This window comes from Nerophis ophidion, linkage group LG03 (genome assembly GCF_033978795.1).
Source record: "Nerophis ophidion isolate RoL-2023_Sa linkage group LG03, RoL_Noph_v1.0, whole genome shotgun sequence".
Lineage (NCBI taxonomy): Eukaryota > Metazoa > Chordata > Actinopteri > Syngnathiformes > Syngnathidae > Nerophis > Nerophis ophidion.
In genome coordinates, this window is record NC_084613.1 from 10,487,880 (window position 1) to 10,511,300 (window position 23,421).

General features: G+C 40.0%; 1 protein-coding gene across 1 annotated transcript; it reads left to right on the top strand.

Annotated features, from left to right (window-relative positions):
* Window positions 1–8,678: 8,678 nt before the first annotated feature.
* LOC133549103 (zona pellucida sperm-binding protein 4-like) lies at window positions 8,679–20,082 on the top strand. Its single transcript, XM_061894239.1, has 8 exons — window positions 8,679–9,637; window positions 9,718–9,902; window positions 9,977–10,074; window positions 10,134–10,291; window positions 10,385–10,577; window positions 10,656–10,803; window positions 19,678–19,753; window positions 19,843–20,082. The coding sequence occupies exons 1-8, from the start codon at window positions 8,839–8,841 to the stop codon at window positions 19,932–19,934; spliced, it is 1,749 nt and encodes a 582-aa protein (XP_061750223.1). The 5' UTR covers window positions 8,679–8,838; the 3' UTR covers window positions 19,935–20,082.
* The last annotated feature ends 3,339 nt before the right edge of the window (window positions 20,083–23,421 follow it).

A 23,421-nucleotide genomic window follows, 5' to 3' on the forward strand; every position in this document is an offset into this window, starting at 1 on the left:
AAAAGTACTTTAAATTTCCAGGATAGTGGAATGTGTTGAAGGTGGAATGGTTTGACTCGGTTGAAAAATGTGTAAACGGTGTGAGTTTGAAAAAATGACTAATTCATTTTGAGTGAGGAAAAATGTCCTGGAAAACCAGGAATCCTGGGAAATCCTGGAATTTTTGGGAACTTAGAAAAAAGTACTTTAAATTTCCAGGATAGTGGAATGTGTTGAAGGTGGAATGGTTTGACTCGGTTGAAAAATGTGTAAACGGTGTGAGTTTGAAAAAATGACTAATTCATTTTGAGTGAGGAAAAATGTCCTGGAAAACCAGGAATCCTGGGAAATCCTGGAATTTTTGGGAACTTAGAAAAAAGTACTTTAAATTTCCAGGATAGTGGAATGTGTTGAAGGTGGAATGGTTTGACTCGGTTGAAAAATGTGTAAACGGTGTGAGTTTGAAAAAATGGCTAATTCATTTTGAGTGAGGAAAAATGTCCTGGAAAACCAGGAATCCTGGGAAATCCTGGAATTTTTGGGAACTTAGAAAAAAGTTTGTTTAAATTTCCAGGATGGTGGAAAGTGTTGAAGGTGGGAGGGTTTGAATCGGTTGAAAAATGTGGAAATGGTGGGAGTTTGAAAAATGGCTAATTCATTTTGAGTGAGGAAAAATGTCCTGGAAAACCAGGAATCCTTGAAAATCCTGGAATTTTTTGGAACTTAGAAAAAGGTTTGTTTAAATTTCCAGGATGGTGGAAAGTCTTGAAACGGGAGGGTTTTAATCGGTTGAAAAATGTGTAAATGGTGTGAGTTTGAAAAATGGCTAATTAATTTTGAGTGAGGAAAAATGTCCTGGAAAACCAGGAATCCTGAAAAATCCTTGAATTTTTTGGAACTTAAAAAAAGGTTGTTTAAATTTCCAGGATGGTGGAAAGTGTTGAAGGTGGGATGTTTTGAATCAGTTGAAAAATGTGGAAATGGTGGAAGTTTGAAAAATGGCTAATTCATTTTGAGTAGGGAAAAATTACCTGTAAAACCAGGAATCCTGGAAAATCCTGGAATTTTTGGGAACTTAGAAAAAAGTACTTTAAATTTCCAGGATAGTGGAATGTGTTGAAGGTGGAATGGTTTGACTCGGTTGAAAAATGTGTAAACGGTGTGAGTTTGAAAAAATGGCTAATTCATTTTGAGTGAGGAAAAATGTCCTGGAAAACCAGGAATCCTGGGAAATCCTGGAATTTTTGGGAACTTAGAAAAAAGTTTGTTTAAATTTCCAGGATGGTGGAAAGTGTTGAAGGTGGGAGGGTTTGAATCGGTTGAAAAATGTGGAAATGGGGGAAGTTTGAAAAATGGCCAATTCATTTTGTATGTGGAAAAATGTCCCAGAAAACATGGAATTCTGGGAGATTAGAAATCTGGGTAGAGTGTGCCAAAATATGGAGAGTAAGAAGTTGAATGAATAGATGAATTTTGGTGTAGAAAAGCATATGTGTCAATAATAATGATCCTCACACTAAGGTAGTAATAATGGTGATGCTAGTAGATCATAAATAGGTTTGTTTTATTTCGAACAAAGACATCACATGTTCACATTTACCCACCTTCAACACCTCCTCCAGTATTCTTCTTCCTCCAAACACGACGAGTTGAGTTTATACCAAAATGGATACATGGATGATACAGCAGAGGATTGGGAGAATGTCATGTGGTCAGAGGAAACCGAAATAGAACTTTTTGGTATAAACTCAACTCGTCGTGTTTGGAGGAAGAAGAATACTGAGCTGCATCCCAAGAACACCACACCTACTGTGAAGCATGGGGGTGGAAACATCATGCTTTGGGGCTGTTTTTCTGCTAAGGGGACAGGACGATTGATCCGTGTTAAGGAAAGAATGAATGGGGCCATGTATCGTGAGATTTTGAGCCAAAACCTCCTTCCATCAGTGAGAACTTTAAATGGTTGACAAAATACTTATTTTCCACCATAATTTACAAATAAATTATTTAAAATTCCTACAATGTGAATTCCTGGATTTTTTTTCACATTCTGTCTCTCACAGTTGAAGTGTTACAGACCTCTGTCGTCATTTTAAGTGGGAGAACTTGCACAATCGGTGGTTGACTAAACGCTTTTTTGCCCCACTGTATCTATAGATGTATCCATCTTCTGCACCCGCGATCCGAAGTCGGGTCGCGGGGGCAGCAGCCTAAGCAGGGAAGCCCAGACTTCCCTCTCCCCAGCCACTTCGTCCAGCTCTTCCCGGGGGATCCCGAGGCGTTCCCAGGCCAGCCGGGAGACATAGTCTTCCCAACGTGTCCTGGGTCTTCCCCGTGGCCTCCTACCGGTCGGACACACCCGAAACACCTCCCTCGGGAGGCGTTCGGGTGGCATCCTGACCAGATGCCCGAACTACCACATCTGGCTCCTCTCCATGTGGAGGAGCAGTGGCTTTACTTTGAGCTCCTCCTGAATGACAGAGCTTCTCACCCTATCTCTAAGGGAGAGTCCCAAACTCATTTCGGCCGCTTGTACCCGTGATCTTGTCCTTTCGGTCATGACCCAAAGCACATGACCATAGGTGAGGATGGGAACGTACAAACCCCGTTTCCATATGAGTTGGGAAATTGTGTTGGATGTAAATATAAACAGAATACAATGATTTGCAAATCCTTTTCAACCCATATTCAGTTGAATATGCTACAAAGACAACATATTTGATGTTCAAACTGATAAACATTAGCTTTACAATTTAATGCCAGCAACACGTGACAAAGAAGTTGGGAAAGGTGGCAATAAATACTGATAAAGTTGAGGAATGCTCATCAAACACTTATTTGGAACATCCCGCAGGTGTGCAGGCTAATTGGGAACAGGTGGGTGCCATGATTGGGTATAAAAACAGTTCCCAAAAAAATGCTCAGTCTTTCACAAGAAAGGATGGGGCGAGGTACACCCCTTTGTCCACAACTGTGTGAGCAAATAGTCAAACAGTTTAAGAACAACGTTTCTCAAAGTGCAATTGCAAGAAATTTAGGGATTTCAACATCTACTGTCTATAATATCATCAAAAGGTTCAGAGAATCTGGAGAAATCACTCCATGTAAGCGACATGGCCGGAAACCAACATTGAATGACCGTGAAACTTCGATCCCTCAGACGGCACTGTATCAAAAACCGACATCAATCTCTAAAGGATATCACCACGTGGGCTCAGGAACACTTTAAAAACCACTGTCACTAAATACAGTTGGTCGCTACATCTGTAAGTGCAAGTTACAGCTCTGCTATGCAATGCGAAAGCCATTTATCAACAACATCCAGAAACGCTGCCGGCTTCTCTGGGCCCGAGATCATCTAAGATGGACTGATGCAAAGTGGAAAAGTGTTCTGTGGTCTGATTAGTCCACATTACAATTGTTTTTGGAAATATTCGACATCGTGTCATCTGGACTGAAGGGGAAGCGAACCATCCAGACTGTTATCGACGCAAAGTTCAAAAGCCAGCATCTGTGATGGTATGGGGGTGCATTAGTGCCCAAGGCATGGGTAACTTACACATCTGTGAAAGCACCATTAATGCTGAAAGGTACATACAGGTTTTGGAACGACATATGCTGCCATCTAAGCGCCGTCTTTTTCATGGACCCCCCTGCTTATTTCAGCAAGACAATGTCAAGCCACATTCAGCACGTGTTAGAACAGCGTGGCTTTGTAAAAAAAAGAGTGCGGGTACTTTCCTGGCCCGCCTGCAGTACAGACCTGTCTCCCATCGAAAATGTGTGGCACATTATGAAGCGTAAAATACGACAACGGAGACCCCGGACTGTTGAACGACTGAAGCTCTACATAAAACAAGAACGGGAAAGAATTCCACTTTCAAAGCTTCAACAATTAGTTTCCTCAGTTCCCAAACGTTTATTGAGTGTTGTTAAAAGAAAAGGTGATGTAACACCGTGGTGAACATGCCCTTTCCCAACTACTTTGGCACGTGTTGCTGCCATGAAATTGTAAGTTAATTATTATTTGCAAAAAAAATATATAAAGTTTATGAGTTTGAACATCAAATATGTTGTCTTTGTAGTGCATTCAACTGAATATGGGTTGAAAAGGATTTGCAAATCATTGTATTCCGTTTATATTTGCATCTAACACAATTTCCCAACGCATATGGAAATGGGGTTTGTATATATATATATATATATATATATATATATATATATATATATATATATATATATATATATATATATACATACATCTGTCTCGTCACACACAGAGATGAACCACTAGATGTTTATATGTTACAGTGACTTCTTAACAAGCGTTCAGCCTATCAGCTGGCTTGTGTCCACCCTGCGGGGGCAGGGGGGGGGGGAGGCGGGGGTCACAGGTCGCGATGACCAGCCGGTCAGTGTCCAGGGTCACATCTCTCCGACAGGACAAACCTTTGGCTGTCAAGCTACCTGATAAATGCTGGATTATTCCATTTCAATTTGAAAAAAAAAAAAACAACAAATAAAAAAACTTGCTTATCTTGAAATGACCCATAATACCTTGCAAAAATGCAATACTTGAAATCAAAAACATGTACATTCATTTCTGACCTTTTTTTTTTTTTTTTCCCTGTCAGGGCTCGGTTGGTAGAGCTTGAGGGTTCCGGGTTCCGGGTTCCATCCCCCTTCCTGCCATCCAAGTCACTGCCATTGTGTCCTTGGGCAAGACACTTGACCGACCTGCTCCCACTGCCAGCCACACTGCTTTAAAGGGGAACATTATCACAATTTCAAAAGGGTTAAAAACAATAAAAATCAGTTCCCAGTGGCTTGTTGTATTTTTGGAAATTTTTTTTCAAAATTTTACCGGTCTCGGAATATCCCTAAAAAAAGCAAAATAATTTTTTATCAACATAAAAAGGCTATACACACTTAGAAATAGTGCACCAACCACAAAAAACTCCCTTTTTCATGACAAAAACGTCCCTTTTTCATGACAAAGAAGAAAGAAAAAAAAAAGGTCCGCGGATACAAAAAGGTTGGGGACCACTGTCATACAGTACACGTAGACCATGGCTTCAGCTATGTAAAACTAGAGAAAGGCGCTATATAAATATACAAAACCTCAAAACCAGTGAAGTTGTCACGTTGTGTAAATGGTAAATAAAAACAGAACACAATGATTTGCAAATCCTTTTCAACTTATATTCAACTAAATAGACTGCAAAGACAAGATACTTAACGTTCCAACTGAAGAATTCTGTTATTTTTTGCAACATGTTCAAAAAAGCTGGCACAAGTGGCAAAAAAGACTGAGGAAGTTGAGGAATGCTCATCAAAACACTTATTTGGAACATTCCACAGGTGAACGGGCTAATTGGGGAACAGGTGGGTGCCGTGATTGGGTATAAAAGCAGCTTCCATGGAACGCTCAGTCATTCACAAAAAAGGACGACATTTCTCAACTTAGCTATTGCGAGGAATTTAGGGATTTCACAATCGACGGTGTGTAATATCATCAACAGGGTCAGAGAATCTGGAGAAATCACTGCACGTAAGGGATGAAATTACGGACCTTCGACCCCACTGCATCAAAAAGCGACATCAGTATGTAAAGGATATCACCACGTGGGCTCAGGAACACTTCCGAAAACCGCTGTCAGTAACTACAGTGGGTCGCCACATCTGTAAGTGCGAGTTAAAACTCTACTATGCAAAGCCAAAGCCATTTATCAACAACACCCAGAAACGATGCTGGTTTCACTGGGCCCGAGCTTATCAAAGTTGGACTAATGCAAAGTGGAAAAGTGTTCTGTGATAAGAAATTGTTTTTGGAAACTGTAGACGCCAAAGAGGAAAAGAAACATCCGGATTTTTCCAGGCGCAAAGTTAAAAGCCAGCATCTGTGATGGTATGGGGGTGTTTTAGTGCCCAAGGCATGGGTAACTTACACATCTGTTAAGGCACCATTAATGCTGAAAGGTACATACAGCTTTTGGAGCAACACATTTTATTATTATTATAAGGTTTATTTGAAATAGGGATAGATACAAAAAACATCTGAAACAGTTATCCAATGTATGCATCATAGTGTTTGTAGCCAAAGCTAATTTACAACTATTGTCCCCGACAACAACAACACAGATACATCCATCCATCCATTTCCTACCGCTTATTCCCTTTTGGGGTCGCGGGGGGCGCTGGCGCCTATCTCAGCTACAATCGGGCGGAAGGCGGGGTACACCCTGGACAAGTCGCCACCTCATCGCAGGGCCAACACAGAGACAGACAACATTCACACTCACATTCACACACTAGGGCCAATTTAGTGTTGCCAATCAACCTATCCCCAGATACAACATCATTAAAATAGGAAAAAATAATAATAAGGCAAAAATTAGTCGCTAATAATGATAATAGAAATAATACAAACAAAGCGCAAACTGGATACAGTAAGAGCCAATAATAATAATAACACAAAGTGCAGACTAGATAAAAAACAATTAGTAAAAACTAAACATGGGAACACGATTGCTGCTCAACTAGCCATCATTTTGTTTGTTTTTTGAAAGTGACAAGTTGCCATCCAAGCAAGGTTATCACGGGCGCCCCTGCTTATTTCAGCTAGACAATGCCAGTAAAAGAGTGCAGGTACTAGACTGGCCTGCCTGTAATCCAGACTTGTCTCCCATTGAAAATGTGTGGTGCAATATGAAACCTAAAATATGAGAAGAGAGACTGTTGAACAACTTAAGCTGTACATCGAGCAAGAAATGGGAAATAATTCCACTCCTCAGTTCCCAAACCTTTACTGAGTGTTGTTAAAAGGAAAGGCCATGTAACACACTGGTAAAAAAATGCCCTGGTGACAACTTTTTTGCAATGTGTGGCTAACATTAAATTCTAAGCAAAAAAAATTTTTTATTTACCATTTACACAACTTCACTGCTTTTGGCTTTTGTATGAATTTCAACACAACTGACTGAGAGCGTTGACCCTAAGGCAGTGTTTTTCAACTTTTTTTGAGCCGAGGCACATTTTTTTGCCTTGAAAAAATCCAGCAGAAATCGTTAAAAAACGAAACTCAGTTGACAGTAAAAAGTTGTTGTGTTGGATATGACTTTAACGCATAACCAAGCATGCATCACTATAGCTCTTGTCTCAAAGTAGGTGTACTGTCACCACCCGTCACATCCCCCTGTGACGTATTTGGAGTTTTTCGGTGTTTTCCTGTATGTAGTGTTTTAGTTCCTGTCTTGCACTCCTATTTTAGTGTTTTTTGTCATGTCATGTACGGATGTACTTTGTGGACGCCGTCTGCTCCACAACGCTGTAAGTCTTTGCTGTCATCCAGCATTCTGTTTTTCTTTACTTTCTAGCCAGTTCAGTTTTAGTTTGCTTCTGCATAGTAGAAGCATTTAAGTCTCACCTTAAAACTCATTTGTATACTCTAGCCTTTAAATAGACTCCCTTTTTAGACCAGTTGATCTGCCGTTTCTTTTCTTTTTCTCCTATGTCCCACTCTCCCTTGTGGAGGGGGTCCGGTCCGATCCGGTGGCCATGTACTGCTTGCCTGTGTATCGGCTGGGGACATCTCTGCGCTGCTGATCCGCCTCCGCTTGGGATGGTTTCCTGCTGGCTCCGCTGTGAATGGGACTCTCGCTGCTGTGTTGGATCCGCTTTGGACTGGACTCTTGCGACTGTGTTGGATCCATTATGGATTGAACTTTCACAGTATCATGTTAGACCCGCTCGACATCCATTGCTTTCCTCCTCTCCAAGGTTCTCATAGTCATCATTGTCACTGACGTCCCACTGGGTGTGAGTTTTTCCTTGCCCTTATGTGGGCCTACCGAGGATGTCGTAGTGGTTTGTGCAGCCCTTTGAGACACTAGTGATTTAGGGCTATATAAGTAAACATTGATTGATGATTGATTGATAGCTTTCCCTAAGCTTTAATGCCTTTTCTTAGCGGCACTCACCTTTTATTTTTGGTTCGAGCATCAGACACCTTTTTACCTGCACCCTGCCTCCCGCTGTTTCCGACATCTACAAAGCGATTAGCTACCGGCTGCCACCTACTGATATGGAAGAGTATTACACGGTTACTCTGCCGAGCTCTAGGCAGCACCGACACTCAACAACAACACATAATTTGCAGACTATGAGGTGACGACTTGTCCAGGGTGTATCCCGCCTTCCGCCCGAATGCAGCTGAGATAGGCTCCAGCGAACCCGAACGGGACAAGCGGTAGAAAATGGATGGATGAATGGACTGGTTTGCAAAAAATATTTTCAACCCAAAGAGGTGAAATTAGATCATCTCCCACGACACACCAAACCGTGGTTGAAAAACACTGCCCTAAGGGTTAAAATATATATTGTATTGGTTTTCATTGTTCAGTGAAAAAAACGTTAGGACACCCCTGATTTCGAGGGGTCATGTCCACGGGTCTAAGACTTGAAGGATATTTAGGGCTTTTGGGGACACGTTGCTCCACTACGGCCCGCTAAAAAAAACGACCTTGCTCCAGATCGATATCTCGGACTCCATGAACACAGCAAACAAACAGCCGGTGACCAACGCGGTTCACAAAGACCTCTGAAAAGGCCACGACGTCCTGTGTCACGCTGGCTCGGCTCCATCCTCCCGACCTCGTGGAGCCCGCGGGCGCGTCCGGCCGAGTGTTGTTGCAAGAAGAAGGTTGTGAGTGGCCGCCGGGAGAGGGAAGTCTCGCTTCATTGGCAGTTGGTTCTGAACAAGAGGTGGGGTTGTCTGGTCCTCCGTGTCGCGTATATAAATGTGGCCGCACACAAACGTGGTGCACTTGGGGACAGTCCAGGTCTAACCGGTGTGACATCATGGCAAAGCTCTGGAGTGTTGCTTCTTTCGTGGCACTTGTGCTGCTGGGATTCCTCTTCAGGACCGAAGCTCAGACTTGGGTAGGAAAACCACATCTTTATCCGGGTGTTAAGGGTTACCCAAGTCACGGTCAAAATCAAGGAGAGGGGGGCCAGGGTCAAGGGGGTCAAGGCCAGGGTCAAGGGCAAGGTCAAGGCCAGGGTCAAGGGCAGGGTCAAGGGCAGGGTCAAGGGGGTCAAGGGCAGGGTCAAGGGGGTCAAGGCCAGGGGCAAAGTCATGGACAAGGATATCCGCAAGGACATGGACAAGGATATTCACCAGGGCAAGGCCATGGACAAGGACATTCACAAGGGTATGGAGGGAGCTATGGTTATTACCAAGGGCAAGGATATTCACACCAGATGTACAGTCAATATCCACGATACGATGACGTCGAAGTTGTCAAACCTGTCGTCCATCCCGTCAAACCTGTCGTCGAAGTGGTCAAACCCGTCGAAGTGGTCAAACCCGTCGTCAAACCCGTCGAAGTCGTCCAACCCGTTGTCAAACCTGTCGTTGAAAAAAAATTGGAACTGTCAAGCTTGAAACCTTATTCCGACCCAATGCGTTACGATCAAGCCCGCCAAGACCAGAAGGTGTACGACAGAAAAAACCCCAACCATCCGCAACCCCACCCACGGAGCTGCGATGTCCACTTAAGCGCGCGAGTCCCGTGTGGAAACCGTGATATCAGCGGGAGTGATTGTGAGGCCATTAATTGCTGCTACGATGGAGGCCAATGCTACTTTGGGAACACGGGTGAGTTTCTCCACCCTGCTGATGTCTTTGTCCCCTGACTGAGGACAGTGTGTTGACTTCTGTTCCTCGTCTTCTTCCAGTGACCGTCCAGTGTACCAAGGACGGCCAGTTCATCGTGGTCGTGTCCAGAGAATGTACTCTGCCCAACATCGACCTGGATACCATTTCTCTGTTGGGAAACGGTCAAGGCTGCACACACGTGGACTCCAACTCCGTCTTTGCCATCTATCAGTTCCCTGTGACCGCCTGTGGCAGCATGATTACGGTAAGACTTTCTTTTTGAAGCTCACAACAACACGAGGACTGCATGCGGGTGTTCACTTTGTCGCGACTCTGCAGGAGGAGCCCGGTATCATCGTCTATGAGAACAGGATGACCTCCTCGTACGAAGTAGGAGTGGGGCCTCTGGGCGCTATAACCAGGGACAGCAGCTACGAGTAAGGGATTTGACCGACTGCTCTCTTACAGTCCAGCTAATTCTACTTTCTGCTTTCAGTTTGCTCTTCCAGTGTCGATACACCGGCACGTCTGTTGAGACTTTCATCGTAGAGGTTCAACCGATTAGTCACCCTGTCATGGTATCTGTTTGGGGTCCCATCCATGTGGCTCTAAGGTTGGCCAATGGACAATGCTTTTCAAAGGGCTGTGTTGAAGGTGTGTGACCCCCACCACCCCACCCCCCACCCCCAACACACACACACTCCTGGCAAGCCGCTTTGTCTGAGACTATGACTAATCTACCCTCAGAGGACGTGGCCTATAGTTCTTACTATATGGAAGGAGACTATCCGGTAACCAAAGTCTTGAGGGATCCTGTGTACGTGGAGGTTCAACTCATGGAAAGAACCGATCCCAAACTTGTCCTGTCCCTCGGTCGCTGTTGGACCACCACCAGCGCAAACCCTCACAGTTTGCCCCAGTGGGACATTCTCATCGACGGGTAACACAAAAACGGACGCTCACCATCAAAACGCTCATCGGGTTGACTCATTGTTAACGGACATTGTTTCTCCTTCAGGTGTCCGAACAGGGACGATCGTTACTTGACTTCTCTGGTTCCAGTCGGTCCGAACTCTGGTCTGGACTTCCCGACCCACTACAGGCGATTCATTTTCAAAATGTTCACCTTTGTGGATACCAGCTCACTAGAACCGCAGAACCAACAGGTAACACATTCAGTGGTAAAGAATTTCTATTTTCGAGTAGTGGGTCGTCAGGGCCAGCCAGGCCTTCTCTGCTGGCCTACGAAACCAGAAATCATGATCATAATTAAATATCTAAAAGTATTCATATTCTCTCCACGTCATATTATGCTCCTTCCAGTGCTGTTGTTTTTAGTTTAGAGTTTGTATCCAATCTGAATTCAGCTAGCTTGTGTTGCCATGCTGTGCGAAATTTCGTCGGGGCTTTCGGAATCAACAATACGGGCGTCTGCGCACTGTAAGTGACATACAGTTGATAGACAGTTGCGATAGCCAATCAGATCACGACTTGTAAGGCCTTCTAGCTGGCCTCGCGTTAAGACTGTGATTAGATACTCACTTGTCACTCTACACCAGGGGTCACCAATCGGTGCCCGCGGGCACCAGGTCGCCCGCTGGCCTGTTCTAAAAATAGCTCAAATAGCAGCACTTACCAGTGAGCTGCTTCTATTTTTATTTTATTTTATTTATTTATTAGCAAGCTGGTTTCGCTTTGCTCGACATTTTTAATTCTAAGAGAGACAAAACTCAAATAGAATTTGAAAATCCAAGAAAATATTTTAAAGACTTGGTCTTCACTTGTTGAAATAAATTATTTTATTTTTTTACTTTGCTTCTTATAACTTTCAGAAAGACAATTTTAGAGAAAAAATACAACCTTAAAAATGATTTTAGGATTTTTAAACACATAGATTTTACCTTTTAAATTCCTTCCTCTTCTTTCCTGACAATTTAAATCAATGTTCAAGTAAATTTATTTTTTTTATTGTCAAGAGTAATAAATACATTTTAATTTATTACTTCATTTTAGCTTCTGTTTTTTCGACGAAGAATATTTCCTCAAACTTATGATTAAAATTCAAAAATATTATTTTGACAAATCTAGAAAATCTGTAGAATCTAATTTAAATCTTATTTCAAAGTCTTTTGAATTTCTTTTAAATGTTTTGTTCCGGAAAATCTAGAAGAAATAATGATTTGTCTTTGTTAGAAATATAGCTTGGTCCAATTTGTTATATATTCTAACAAAGTGCAGATTGGATTTTAACCTATTTAAAAAACATGTCATCAAAAATATATATTTATTGTGAGAAATCATTAAGATGATCAGTGTTTCCACAAAGATAAATAATATTAATTATTAACAATAACATAGAGTTAAAGGTAAATTGGCTATTTCTGGCAATTTATTGAAGTGTGTATCAAACTGGTAGCCCTTCGCATTAATCAGTACCCAAGAAGTAGTTTTTGGTTTCAAAAAGGTTGATGACCACTTATCTACATCTTGTGAGACCATATCATGGAATCAAATTAAGAAAAGTCATAAAATGCCCTTTCATGGACACATAATATACAACACAACCACACCTCATTTACATCATCACACAAAGACAATACATGCTCTTGTTCACATCTAAACATCATTTGTAAAAACAACCACGATTTTAACACACACACCTCACAATTTACAACAAAAAAATGCCGTCATGGATAAATTAATTTCACATTAAGTTAATGTGTCAAATAATAGTGGCCACCTTATTGACCGTGTGAGCAGCTTTGATTGCTCCAAAGCCACTTTTTAACTTCATTTGTAAATAAAGAGTAAACTGTTCAACTTTTCATTATTGACATAATGATATGCGTTCGGCATCATGATTTTTTTTTTTCATGCTTGAAGTAAGAAATTATTACTTAAAAACAAAAAGCAGTTTTATACTTGTGAGTGTTAATGACACAGCTTTGCAAAAGTTGATATTCTAGTTTCAAGCATGTTTTACTCAATATAGATCATCAAATCTCAGCAACAGGCTGTAATATCTTAATGGGATCATTTAGGACCAAAACCCTTAAAACAAGTAAAACACTCTAACATAAAATCTGCTTAGTTTTTGCATAGATTTACTAAGATCGTGCACAGATTTTGCATAGATCTTACTTAGATTTCAGTTTTTGCAGTGCAGCTGAAATCTAAGTAAGATCAATTATCTCAAATAAGAGTGATATTTTCTTCTTTTCTGTCTGATAAGATCATTCTTCTCACTAAGCAGATTCTATGTTTGAGTCTTTTACTTGTTTTAATTGTTTTGGACCTAAATGAGTAAGATATTACAGCTTGTTTCCGACATTTTATGACCTATATTTTAGTAAAACATGCTTAAAACTATTTTCGTCCAAGTGTCCAAAACACACCCAGCAATGAAGCACAGGAAGGCGGGGAAGAAAAGGGGAAAAGGCGGCCAAAATGGTCAAAAGTCTCAATTGTGTCCAGTCCACGGCAAAACAAGTCCCGGGATGCGAAAAATGTCCAAAACGCACCCAGCAAAGTCCTACGGGAAGTGGGGGAGAAAAGTGAGAAAAGTCGGCAAAAGTCCCCAAAAATATTCAAAATACCTACCAAGGTTCGAGTCCCACCCGGGTTCGAGTTTGAGTTCGAGTGCCACAAGTCTTATATACACCCACTTGTGGGTATATATATACTTGCGGGTATATATATACCCACAAGTCTTAAGACTTGTGGGTGGGATTTTTGAACATTTTACCGACTTATCTCACTTTTCTCCCCGCCTTCCTGTGGGACTTTGCTGGGCGCGTTTTGGACATTTCGGGCATCCCGGCCGGGCAACGGAATTTTTGAAATTTTATGACCTATATTTAGTAAAACATGCTTGAAACTATTTTCGTCCAAGTGTCCAAAACACACCCAGCAATGAAGCACAGGAAGGCGGGGAAGAAAAGGGGAAAAGGCGGCCAAAATGGTCAAAAGTCTCAATTGTGTCCAGTCCACGGCAAAACAAGTCCCGGGATGCGAAAAATGTCCAAAACGCACCCAGCAAAGTCCTACGGGAAGTGGGGGAGAAAAGTGAGAAAAGTCGGCAAAAGTCCCCAAAAATATTCAAAATACCTACCCAGGTTCGAGTCCCACCCGGGTTCGAGTTTGAGTTCGAGTGCCACAAGTCTTATATATACCCACTTGTGGGTATATATATACTTGTGGGTATATATATACCCACAAGTCTTAAGACTTGTGGGTGTGATTTTTGAACATTTTACCGACTTATCTCACTTTTCTCCCCGCCTTCCTGTGGGACTTTGCTGGGCGCATTTTGGACATTTCGGGCATCCCGGCCGGGCAACGGAATTTTTGAAATTTTATGACCTATATTTAGTAAGACATGCTTGAAACTATTTTCGTCCAAATGTCCAAAACACACCCAGCAATGAAGCACAGGAAGGCGGGGAAGAAAAGGGGAAAAGGCGGCCAAAATGGTCAAAAGTCCCAATTGTGTCCAGTCCATGAGTCCAGCTGCCGGCAAAACAAGTCCCGGGATGCGAAAAATGTCCAAAACGCGCCCAGCAAAGCCTCACGGGAAGTGGGGAAGAAAAGTCGGCAAAAGTCCCCAAAAATGTTCAAAATACCTACCCAGGTTCGAGTCCCACCCGGGTTCGAGTTTGAGTTCGAGTGCCACAAGTCTTAACACTTGTGGGTGTGATTTTTGAACATTTTACCGACTTATCTCACTTTTCTCCCCGCCTTCCTGTGGGACTTTGCTGGGCGCGATTTTGGACATTTTGGGCATCCTGGCCGGGCAACGGAATTTTTGAAATTTTATGACCTATATTTAGTAAGACATGCTTGAAACTATTTTCGTTCAAATGTCCAAAACACACCCAGCAATGAAGCACAGGAAGGCGGGGAAGAAAAGAGGAAAAGGCGGCCCAAATGGTCTAAAGTCCCAATTGTGTCCAGTCCACGAGTCCAGGTGCCGGCAAAACAAGTCCCGGGATGCAAAAAATGTCCAAAACGCACCCCGAAAGTCCCACGGGAAGTGGGGGAGAAAAGTGAGAAAAGTCGGCAAAAGTCCCCAAAAATGTTCAAAATACCTACCCAGGTTCGAATCCCACCCGGGTTCGAGTGCCACAAGTTGTGGGTGTGATTTTTGAACATTTTACTGCCTTATCTCACTTTTCTCCCCGCCTTCCTGTGGGACTTTGCTGGGCGCGTTTTGGACATTTCGGGCATCCCGGCCGGCAACGGAATTTTGAAATTTTATGACCTATATTTAGTAAAAGATGCTTGAAACTATTTTCGTCCAAGTGTCCAAAACACACCCAGCAATTAAGCACAGGAAGGCGGGGAAGAAAAGGGGAAAAGGTGGCCAAAATGGTCAAAAGTCCCAATTGTGTCCAGTCCACGAGTCCACCTGCCGGCAAAACAAGTCCTGGGATGCGAAAAATGTCCAAAACGCACCCAGCAAAGTCCCACGGGAAGTGGGGGAGAAAAGTCGGCAAAAGTCCCCAAAAATGTTCAAAATACCTACCCAGGTTCGAGTCCCACCCGGGTTCGAGTGCCACAAGTTGTGGGTGTGATTTTTGAACATTTTACCGACTTATCTCACTTTTCTCCCCGCCTTCCTGTGGGACTTTGCTGGGCGCGTTTTGGACATTTCGGGCATCCCGGCCGGGCAACGGAATTTTAGAAATTTTATGACCTATATTTAGTAAAACATGCTTAAAACTATTTTCGTCCAAGTGTCCAAAACACACCCAGCAATGAAGCACAGGAAGGCGGGGAAGAAAAGGGGAAAAGGTGGCCAAAATGGTCAAGTCTCAATTGTGTCCAGTCCACGAGTCCAGCTGCCGGCCGCACAAGTCCCGGAATGCGAAAAATGTCCAAAACGAGCCCAGCAAAGTCCCACGGGAAGTGGTGGAGAAAAGTGAGAAAAGTCGGCAAAAGTCCCCAAAAATGTTCAAAATACCTACCCAGGTTCGAGTCCCACCCGGGTTCGAGTATGAGTTCGAACCCGGGTGCGAAATGAAAATATATCACTGTTTACCGACTTATCTCACTTTTCTCTCCGCCTTCCTGTGGGACTTTGCTGGGCGCGTTTTGGACATTTCGGGCATCCCGTCCGGGCAACGGAACTTGTGGGACTCGAACCTGGGTAGGTATTTTGAACATTTATGGGACTTTTGCTGACTTTTCCAACTTTCATCCCCCCCTCCCAATGGGACTCCGCTGGGTGTGTTATGGACATTTCAGGCATCCCGGGACTTTTGCGGCCATAAAAAAGGTTTTATGTTAGAGTGTTTTACTTGTTTTAAGGCAGGGGTGTCCAAACTTTTTCCACTGAGGGCCGCACACTGAAAAATCAAAGCAATTTGATATTTTAAAAAGCAATACAATATATTTATAAAAAAATATACATTTCGGCCTCCACTCAGGCTTGATCCCGGGGACACCAAAGGGTTTTGGTCCAAAAAATATTAAAAATGTGTCATTATTCAGAATTATTATTGTTATAGGCTTAAATCTCTCGATCAGCATTAGATCTATCTGACAATATAACATTAAAAAAAAAAAAAATTAAGTTGTATTCTCCTTTTGTCCAAGAAACCCATTTTTTACAGAAAAAAACCCAACATTTGCAATTTTTTCACCAAATGAAATTTTTAAGTGGAATATTTCAAATGACATAATAATTGTGAAGTGAATTATATTTATATAGCGCTTTTCTCTAGTGACTCAAAGCACTTTACATAGTGACACCCAATATCTAAGTTACATTTAAACCAGTGTGGGTGGCACTGGGAGCGGGTGGGTAAAGTGTCTTGCCCGAGGACACAACAGCAGTGACTAGGATGGCGGAAGCGGGAATCGAACCTGCAACCCTCAGGTTGCTGGCACGGCCTTTCTACCAACCGGCTATACTGGTTAAAAAGGTAGCTTTAAAAAGGTCAATAAGTCAGAACAACATTGATTTTAATTCATTATTATTTTTTGAGCAGTGGCACTTAAAAAAAATAACAAAAAATCACACTAAAATTATTGGGGATCCAAAACGATCCTATTCATTAAAGTGTTAAAAAATAAATTGTAATTATTTTGTTTACTTTTAACACAATAATCTCAAGATCAACTTCAGAGCTATCCGTCAATTTTAAGTTTTATTGTTGTTTATGTTTTTTGTTGGTTCGTTTTAAAACAAAAACAAGTAGCCAACACAAAATATGCAACATTTTACACAAAAAATATCTCAAAGTGGAATATTTAACATGACGTAATTGGAGCCTTGAATAATGACATTGATTTTGATGCATTATTTTTTTTTTAAAGAAAAGAGTAAACATTGCAACATTTTCTTGTTAAATTTCAAATGTTTGCTCTTTTATATCACTGTTTATGTTTTGTATTTTTTTAATCGTATTTTTAGAATGTGCCCTTAAAAAATTCCCCACGGGCCGCAAATGGGCCCCGGGCCGCACTTTGGACATCCCCTGTTTGAAGGGTTTTGGTCCTAAATGATCTCAGTAAGATACTACAGCTCGTTTCCGGCATTTTATGACCTATTTTGAGTAAAATATGCTTGAAACTATTTTTGTCCAAGTGTCCAAAACACACCCAGCAATGAAGCACAGGAAGGCGGGGAAGAAGAGGGGTAAAAGGCGGCCAAAATGTTCAAAAGTCCCAATTGTGTCCTAAATACCTCCCCGGGGTTCCAGTCCACACAAGTCCTGGGATACAAAAATGTCCAAAACGCACCAGCAAAGTCCCACGGGAAGTAGGGGGGAAAAATGAGAAAAGTCGGCAAAAGTCCCCCCAAATTTTCTAAATATCTACCCAGGTTCGAGTCCCAGCCGGGTTCGAGTTTGAGTTTGAGTGTACACTCGAACCCGGGTGGGACTTTTGAACATTTCCCCGACTTTTCTCACTTTCTTCCCCACCTTCCCGTGGGACTTTGCTGGGCGTGTTTTGGACATTGTGGGCATCCCGGCCGGCGGCGGAACTTGCGGGACTCAAACCTGTGTAGGTATTTTGAACATTTTTGGGACTTTTGCTGACTTTTCCAACTTTCATCCCCTCTCCCCATGAGACTCGGCTGGGTGTGTTATGAACATTTAGGGCATCCTGGGACTTGCGCGGCCATACATAAGATTTTATGTTAGAGTGTTTTACTTGTTTTAAGTGTTTAGGTCCTAAATGATCTCAGTAAGATATTACAGCTTGCAGCTGAGATTTGATGACCTATATTGAGTAAAACCTGCTTGAAACGAGAATATCAAATGTTGCAAAGCTGTGTCATCAACATTTACAAGTATAAAACTACTTTTTAAAGTAAGAATTTCTTATTTCAAGAATGTAAAACAAAATCATGACTTTGACACAATTGTTTCTCATATTAAAACAGATGACAGCCAAATAGACTTTGCCGTTTTTATTTTAATGAAACATAGAAAATTCGTACTTGTATACTGTAGTAGTACACTTGTAATTAGTGAGAATATACTTATTTTGAGGTATTTTTGGGTTCATTGAAGTTAGCTAATTTTACTTGTTTTGGAAAGTCTTGACAAGCCAAATTTTCTTGTTCTATTGGCAGATAATTTTGCTTAGTTCAAGTAAAATACCCCTTATTTTTGTATATATTTTTTCTTGTTTTTGAACACTTTTTGCAGTGTAGCAAGCTGGTCTCGCTTTGCTCAACATTTTTAATTCTAAGAGAGACAAAACTCAAATAGAATTTGAAAATCCAAGAAAATATTTTAAAGACTTGGTCTTCACTTGTTTAAATAAATTCTTTTTTTTTTAACTTTGCTTCTTAAAACTTTCCGAAAGACAATTTTAGAGAAAAAATACAACCTTAAAAATGGTTTTAGGATTTTTAAACACATATACCTTTTTACCTTTTAAATCCCTTCTTCTTCTTTCCTGACAATTTAAATCAATGTTCAAGTAAATACATTTTTTTTTATTGTAAAGAATAATCAATACATTTTAATTTAATTCTTCATTTTAGCTTCTGTTTTTTCGACAAAATTGTTTTGTGAATTATTTCTTCAAACTTATGATTAAAATTCAAAAAAATTCTGGCAAATCTAAAAAATCTTTAGAATCAAATTTAAATCTTATTTCAAAGTTTTTCAATTTTTTAAACAATTTTAGTTCTGGAAAATCTAGAAGATTTGTCTTTGTTAGAAATATAGCTTGGTCCAATTTGTTATATATTGTAACAAAGTGCAGATTGGATTTTAACCTATTTAAAACATGTCATCAAAATTCTAAAATTAATCTTAAATCAGGAAAAATTACTAATGATTTTTCATAAATCATTTTTTTTCAAAATATTCAAATTAGCTAGTTTTTCTCTTCTTTTTTCGGTTGAATTTTAAAGATTTGAAAATGAAATTAAATTATGTTTCAAAATTTAATGTTCATTTTTTTCCTGTTTTCTCCTCTTTTAAACCGTTTTTTTCCCATCATTTATTCTCTAGAAAAAAACTTCCGTAAAAGGAAAAAAAATGTACGACGAAATGACAGACAGAAATACCCTTTTTATATATATATATATATATATATATACATATATATATATATACATATATATAGATGTATTTATTAAAGGTAAATTGAGCCAACTGGCTATTTCTGGCATTTTTTTGAAGTGTGTATCAAACTGGTAGCCCTTCGCATTAATCAGTACCCAAAAAGTAGCTCTTGGTTTCAAAAAGGTTGCTGACCCCTGGTTTATTGGCGGATGATTTTGCTTAGTTCAAATAAAATACCCCTCATTTTTGTATTCTTTTTTCTTGTTTCTGAACCCTGACTTTTTGCAGTGTGGTAACACAACTTCGACTTAAAACTCCTCGGTTTTGAACTCAACCGCCATAAACCAACACAAATACTGGCTCGACCCGACTCTAAGACAGAATCACCAGACTTAAAGATCAAAGAGACGCATTTTACAAACGGAGTTCAGCCGGCCGCAGAGACGAAAACCCGAAAGTGTCTGAAACGATTGATATCAAAAAGCCTGATCCGGATCCTTCCTGCCCCAGGTGTACATCCACTGCAGCACATCCATCTGTGACGGTTCAGCCGGCTACTCCTGTGAGCCCTCGTGCTACAGAACAAGTAAGGGACGCATCTGATCGTGAAACCGTGCGGACGCCGCGGCGTAAAAAAAAAAAAAAAAAAAACGACTCTTGTGTTTGCGTTTGCAGAGAGACAGGCGCCGGACGACGGCCAGAAGACGGTGGAGTCCAGGCCCGTGGCCACCGTGGGACCCGTGATCATGGTGAACCCCCAGGACTGAACGTGGCGGTCGCGACATTTCGTGAAGGATTGAAACCGCGTCACGATTTGTCATTTTGTGTCCTGACCTCAAGTGGAATATCTATTGGCAGACAGAGGCAGCAAAACGTGCACTGCAGTGATAATAAAATGAATTCCTCAAAGTCAAACTTGTATTAAAGAGCTTTTTAATGTGCTGTAAAATACTCACTGATGGCTTTTTTTTCTAGAACTGTCCGCTGCAAATGATATTGTAATGGAGTCCGTTGTCTGGTTTTCATCTCACAGTTGAGGTGATAAAACCGGCTACCAAACTCACGTAAGCCGGCGGATGTAAGTGTCTACAAACTGTCCATCCATCCATCCATTTTCTACCGCTTATTCCCTTTGGGGTCGCGGGTGCCTATCTCAGCTACAATCGGGCGGAAGGCGGTGTACACCCTGGACAAGACGCCACCTCATCGCAGTGTAAGTGTCTACAAACTGTATATTAGCTATATTAGCCTACTATCAAAATGACTTTAAAAGTCTTATATAAGTGTTATAATGAAGACAACACATGATGTAAGTGTCTATATTAACTATATTAGCCTACTATCAAAATGACTTTAAAAGTCTTATATAAGTGTTATAATGAAGACAACACATGATGTAAGTGTCTATATTAGCTATATTAGCCTACTATCAAAATGACTTTAAAAGTCTCTTATAAGTGTTATAATGAAGACAACACATGATGTAAGTGTCTATATCAGCCTACTATCAACATGACTTTAAAAGTTCTATATAAATGTTGTAATAAAGGCAACACATGATGGAAGTGTCTATATTAGCCTACTATCAAAATAACTTTAAAAGTCTCATATAAGTGTTATAATGAACATAACACATGATGTAAGTGTTTATATTATCTGTTAGCCTACTATCAAAATTACTTTAAAAGTATTATATAAATATTGTAATGAAGACAACACATGACGTAAGTGTCTATATTAGCCTACTATCAACATGACTTTAAAAGTTCTATACAAATGTTATAATGAAGACAACACATGATGTAAGTGTCTATATTAGCCTACCATCAAAATGACTTTAAAAGTCTCATATAAGTGTTATAATGAACGTAACACGTAATGTGTTTATATTAGCCTACTATGGAAAATGACTTTAAAAGTCTCATAAAAGTGTTATAATGAAGACAACACATGACGTAAGTGTCTATATTAGCCTACTATCAACATGACTTTAAAAGTTCTATATAAATGTTGTGATGAAGACAACACATGATGTAAGTGTCTGTATTAGCCTACTATCAAAATGACTTTAAAAGTCTTATATAAGTGTTATAATGAAGACAACATGTGATTTAAGTTTTATATTATCTGTTAGCCTACTATCAAAATGACTTTAAAAGTCTTATATAAGTGTTATAATGAACGCAACACGTGATGTGTCTATATTATCTATGTTAACCTACTACCAAAATGACTTTGAAAGTATTATATAAATGTTGTAATGAAGACAACACATGACGCAAGTGTCTATATTACCCTACTATTAACATGACTTTAAAAGTTCTATATAAATGTTATAATGAAGGCAACACATGATGTAAGTGTCTATATTAGCCTACTATCAAAATGACTTTAAAAGTCTTATATAAGTGTTATAATGAAGACAACACGTGATTTAAGTTTTATATTATCTGTTAGCCTACTATCAAAATGACTTTAAAAGTATTATATAAATGTTGTAATGAAGGCAACACATGATGGAAGTGTCTATATTAGCCTACCGGTACAATCAAAATGACTTTAGAAGTCTTATATAAGTGTTATAATGAAGACAACACATGATGTAAGTGTCTACATTAGCCTAATATCAGAATGACTTTAAAAGTCTTATATAAGTGTTATAATGAATGCAACACGTGATGTAAGTGTTCATATTATCTATGTTAGCTTACTATCAAAATGCCTTTAAAAGTATTATATAAATGTTGTAATGAAAACAACACATGACATAAGTGTCTATATTAGCCTACTATCAACATGACTTTAAAAGTTCTATATAAATGTTATAATGAAGGCAATGCATGATGTGTCTATATTAGCCTACTATCAACATGACTTTAAAAGTTCTATATAAATGTTATAATGAAGGCAACACATGATGGAAGTGTCTATATTAGCCTACTATCAAAATGCCTTTAAAAGTGTTATGTAAATGTTATAATGAAGACAACACAGGACGTAAGTGTCTATATTAGCCTGCTGTTAAAATTACTTTTAAAAGTCTAAAATAAATGTTATAATGAAGGCAACACATGATGTAAGTACTCAAGAGTATTGTTTCTTTAGAGATGTATTACTCAAATAAAAGTAAGGAGTAGTCACCTAAATATTTACTTGAATAAAAGAAAAAATATGTTGTGAAAAAATTACTCAAGTACTGAGTAACTGATGGGTAACCTGTTCCTTCATGCAGTTTTGTACTGTTTTTGTACTTTATTATTTTCAACTGTTTGTAAATGTTGAAATTTATAAATAAAGGTTTGTAAAAAAAAAAAAAAAGTGTGCAGTTAATCACGTGACCGCTTGGCTCTGTTTGATTGGTGAAACGAAGTCGAGCGTCACCAGTGGCTGCATTTGATTGGTGAAACGCAGGCATGCGATAGATCCTACTTTGAAGGTCTGTCTGACAAACCAAAAGAAACAAAGCGTGCATTAACAGATCGATAAAAATCAGTAGTGAGTAGCGGGCTGAATGTAGATAAATGGAGCGGAGTAAAAGTAGCGTTTTTTCTCTACAAATATACTCAAGTAAGAGGAAAAGTATGTTGCATTAAAAGTACTCTTAGAACATACTTGCCAACCCTCTTGGATTTTCCGGGAGACTCCCAAAATGTAGCCCCTCTCCCGAAATTCAGCTCCATGCGGACCGAGTGAGGACAGCCTGTTTTCACGTCCGCTTTCCCACAATATAAACAGCATGCCTGCTCAATAACGTTATAACTGTAGAAATATCGAGGGCTAGTTCTTGTTTTCTTATGTGGATTTATTGTTAGGCAGTTTCAATAACGTCCTCCCAGCGCGGTAACAACACACAACAACAGCAGTCACATTTTCGTCTACCGTAAACAGCAATGTTGTGACACTCTTAAAACAGGACAATACTGCCATCTACTGGACATGCATATGGTTGGAAAAATAGTGACAGAGAATAGAACAGGGATAGACAATTCATCCCTTAACTCAACAATGAGTAGATGAGTGTTATGTGTAAATGAACTCTGAAATTCAAGTAATTATTTTATATATATATATAATAAAATAAATATATATTTATATAGCTTGAATTCACTGAAGGTCAAGTATTTCTCATATATACATATATAAGAAATACTTGACTCTTAAACACGCCCCCACCCCACCCTGACCACACCTACCGAAATCGGAAGTCTCAAGGTTGGCATGTATGTCTTAGAAGTACAATTTATCCCAAAAGTT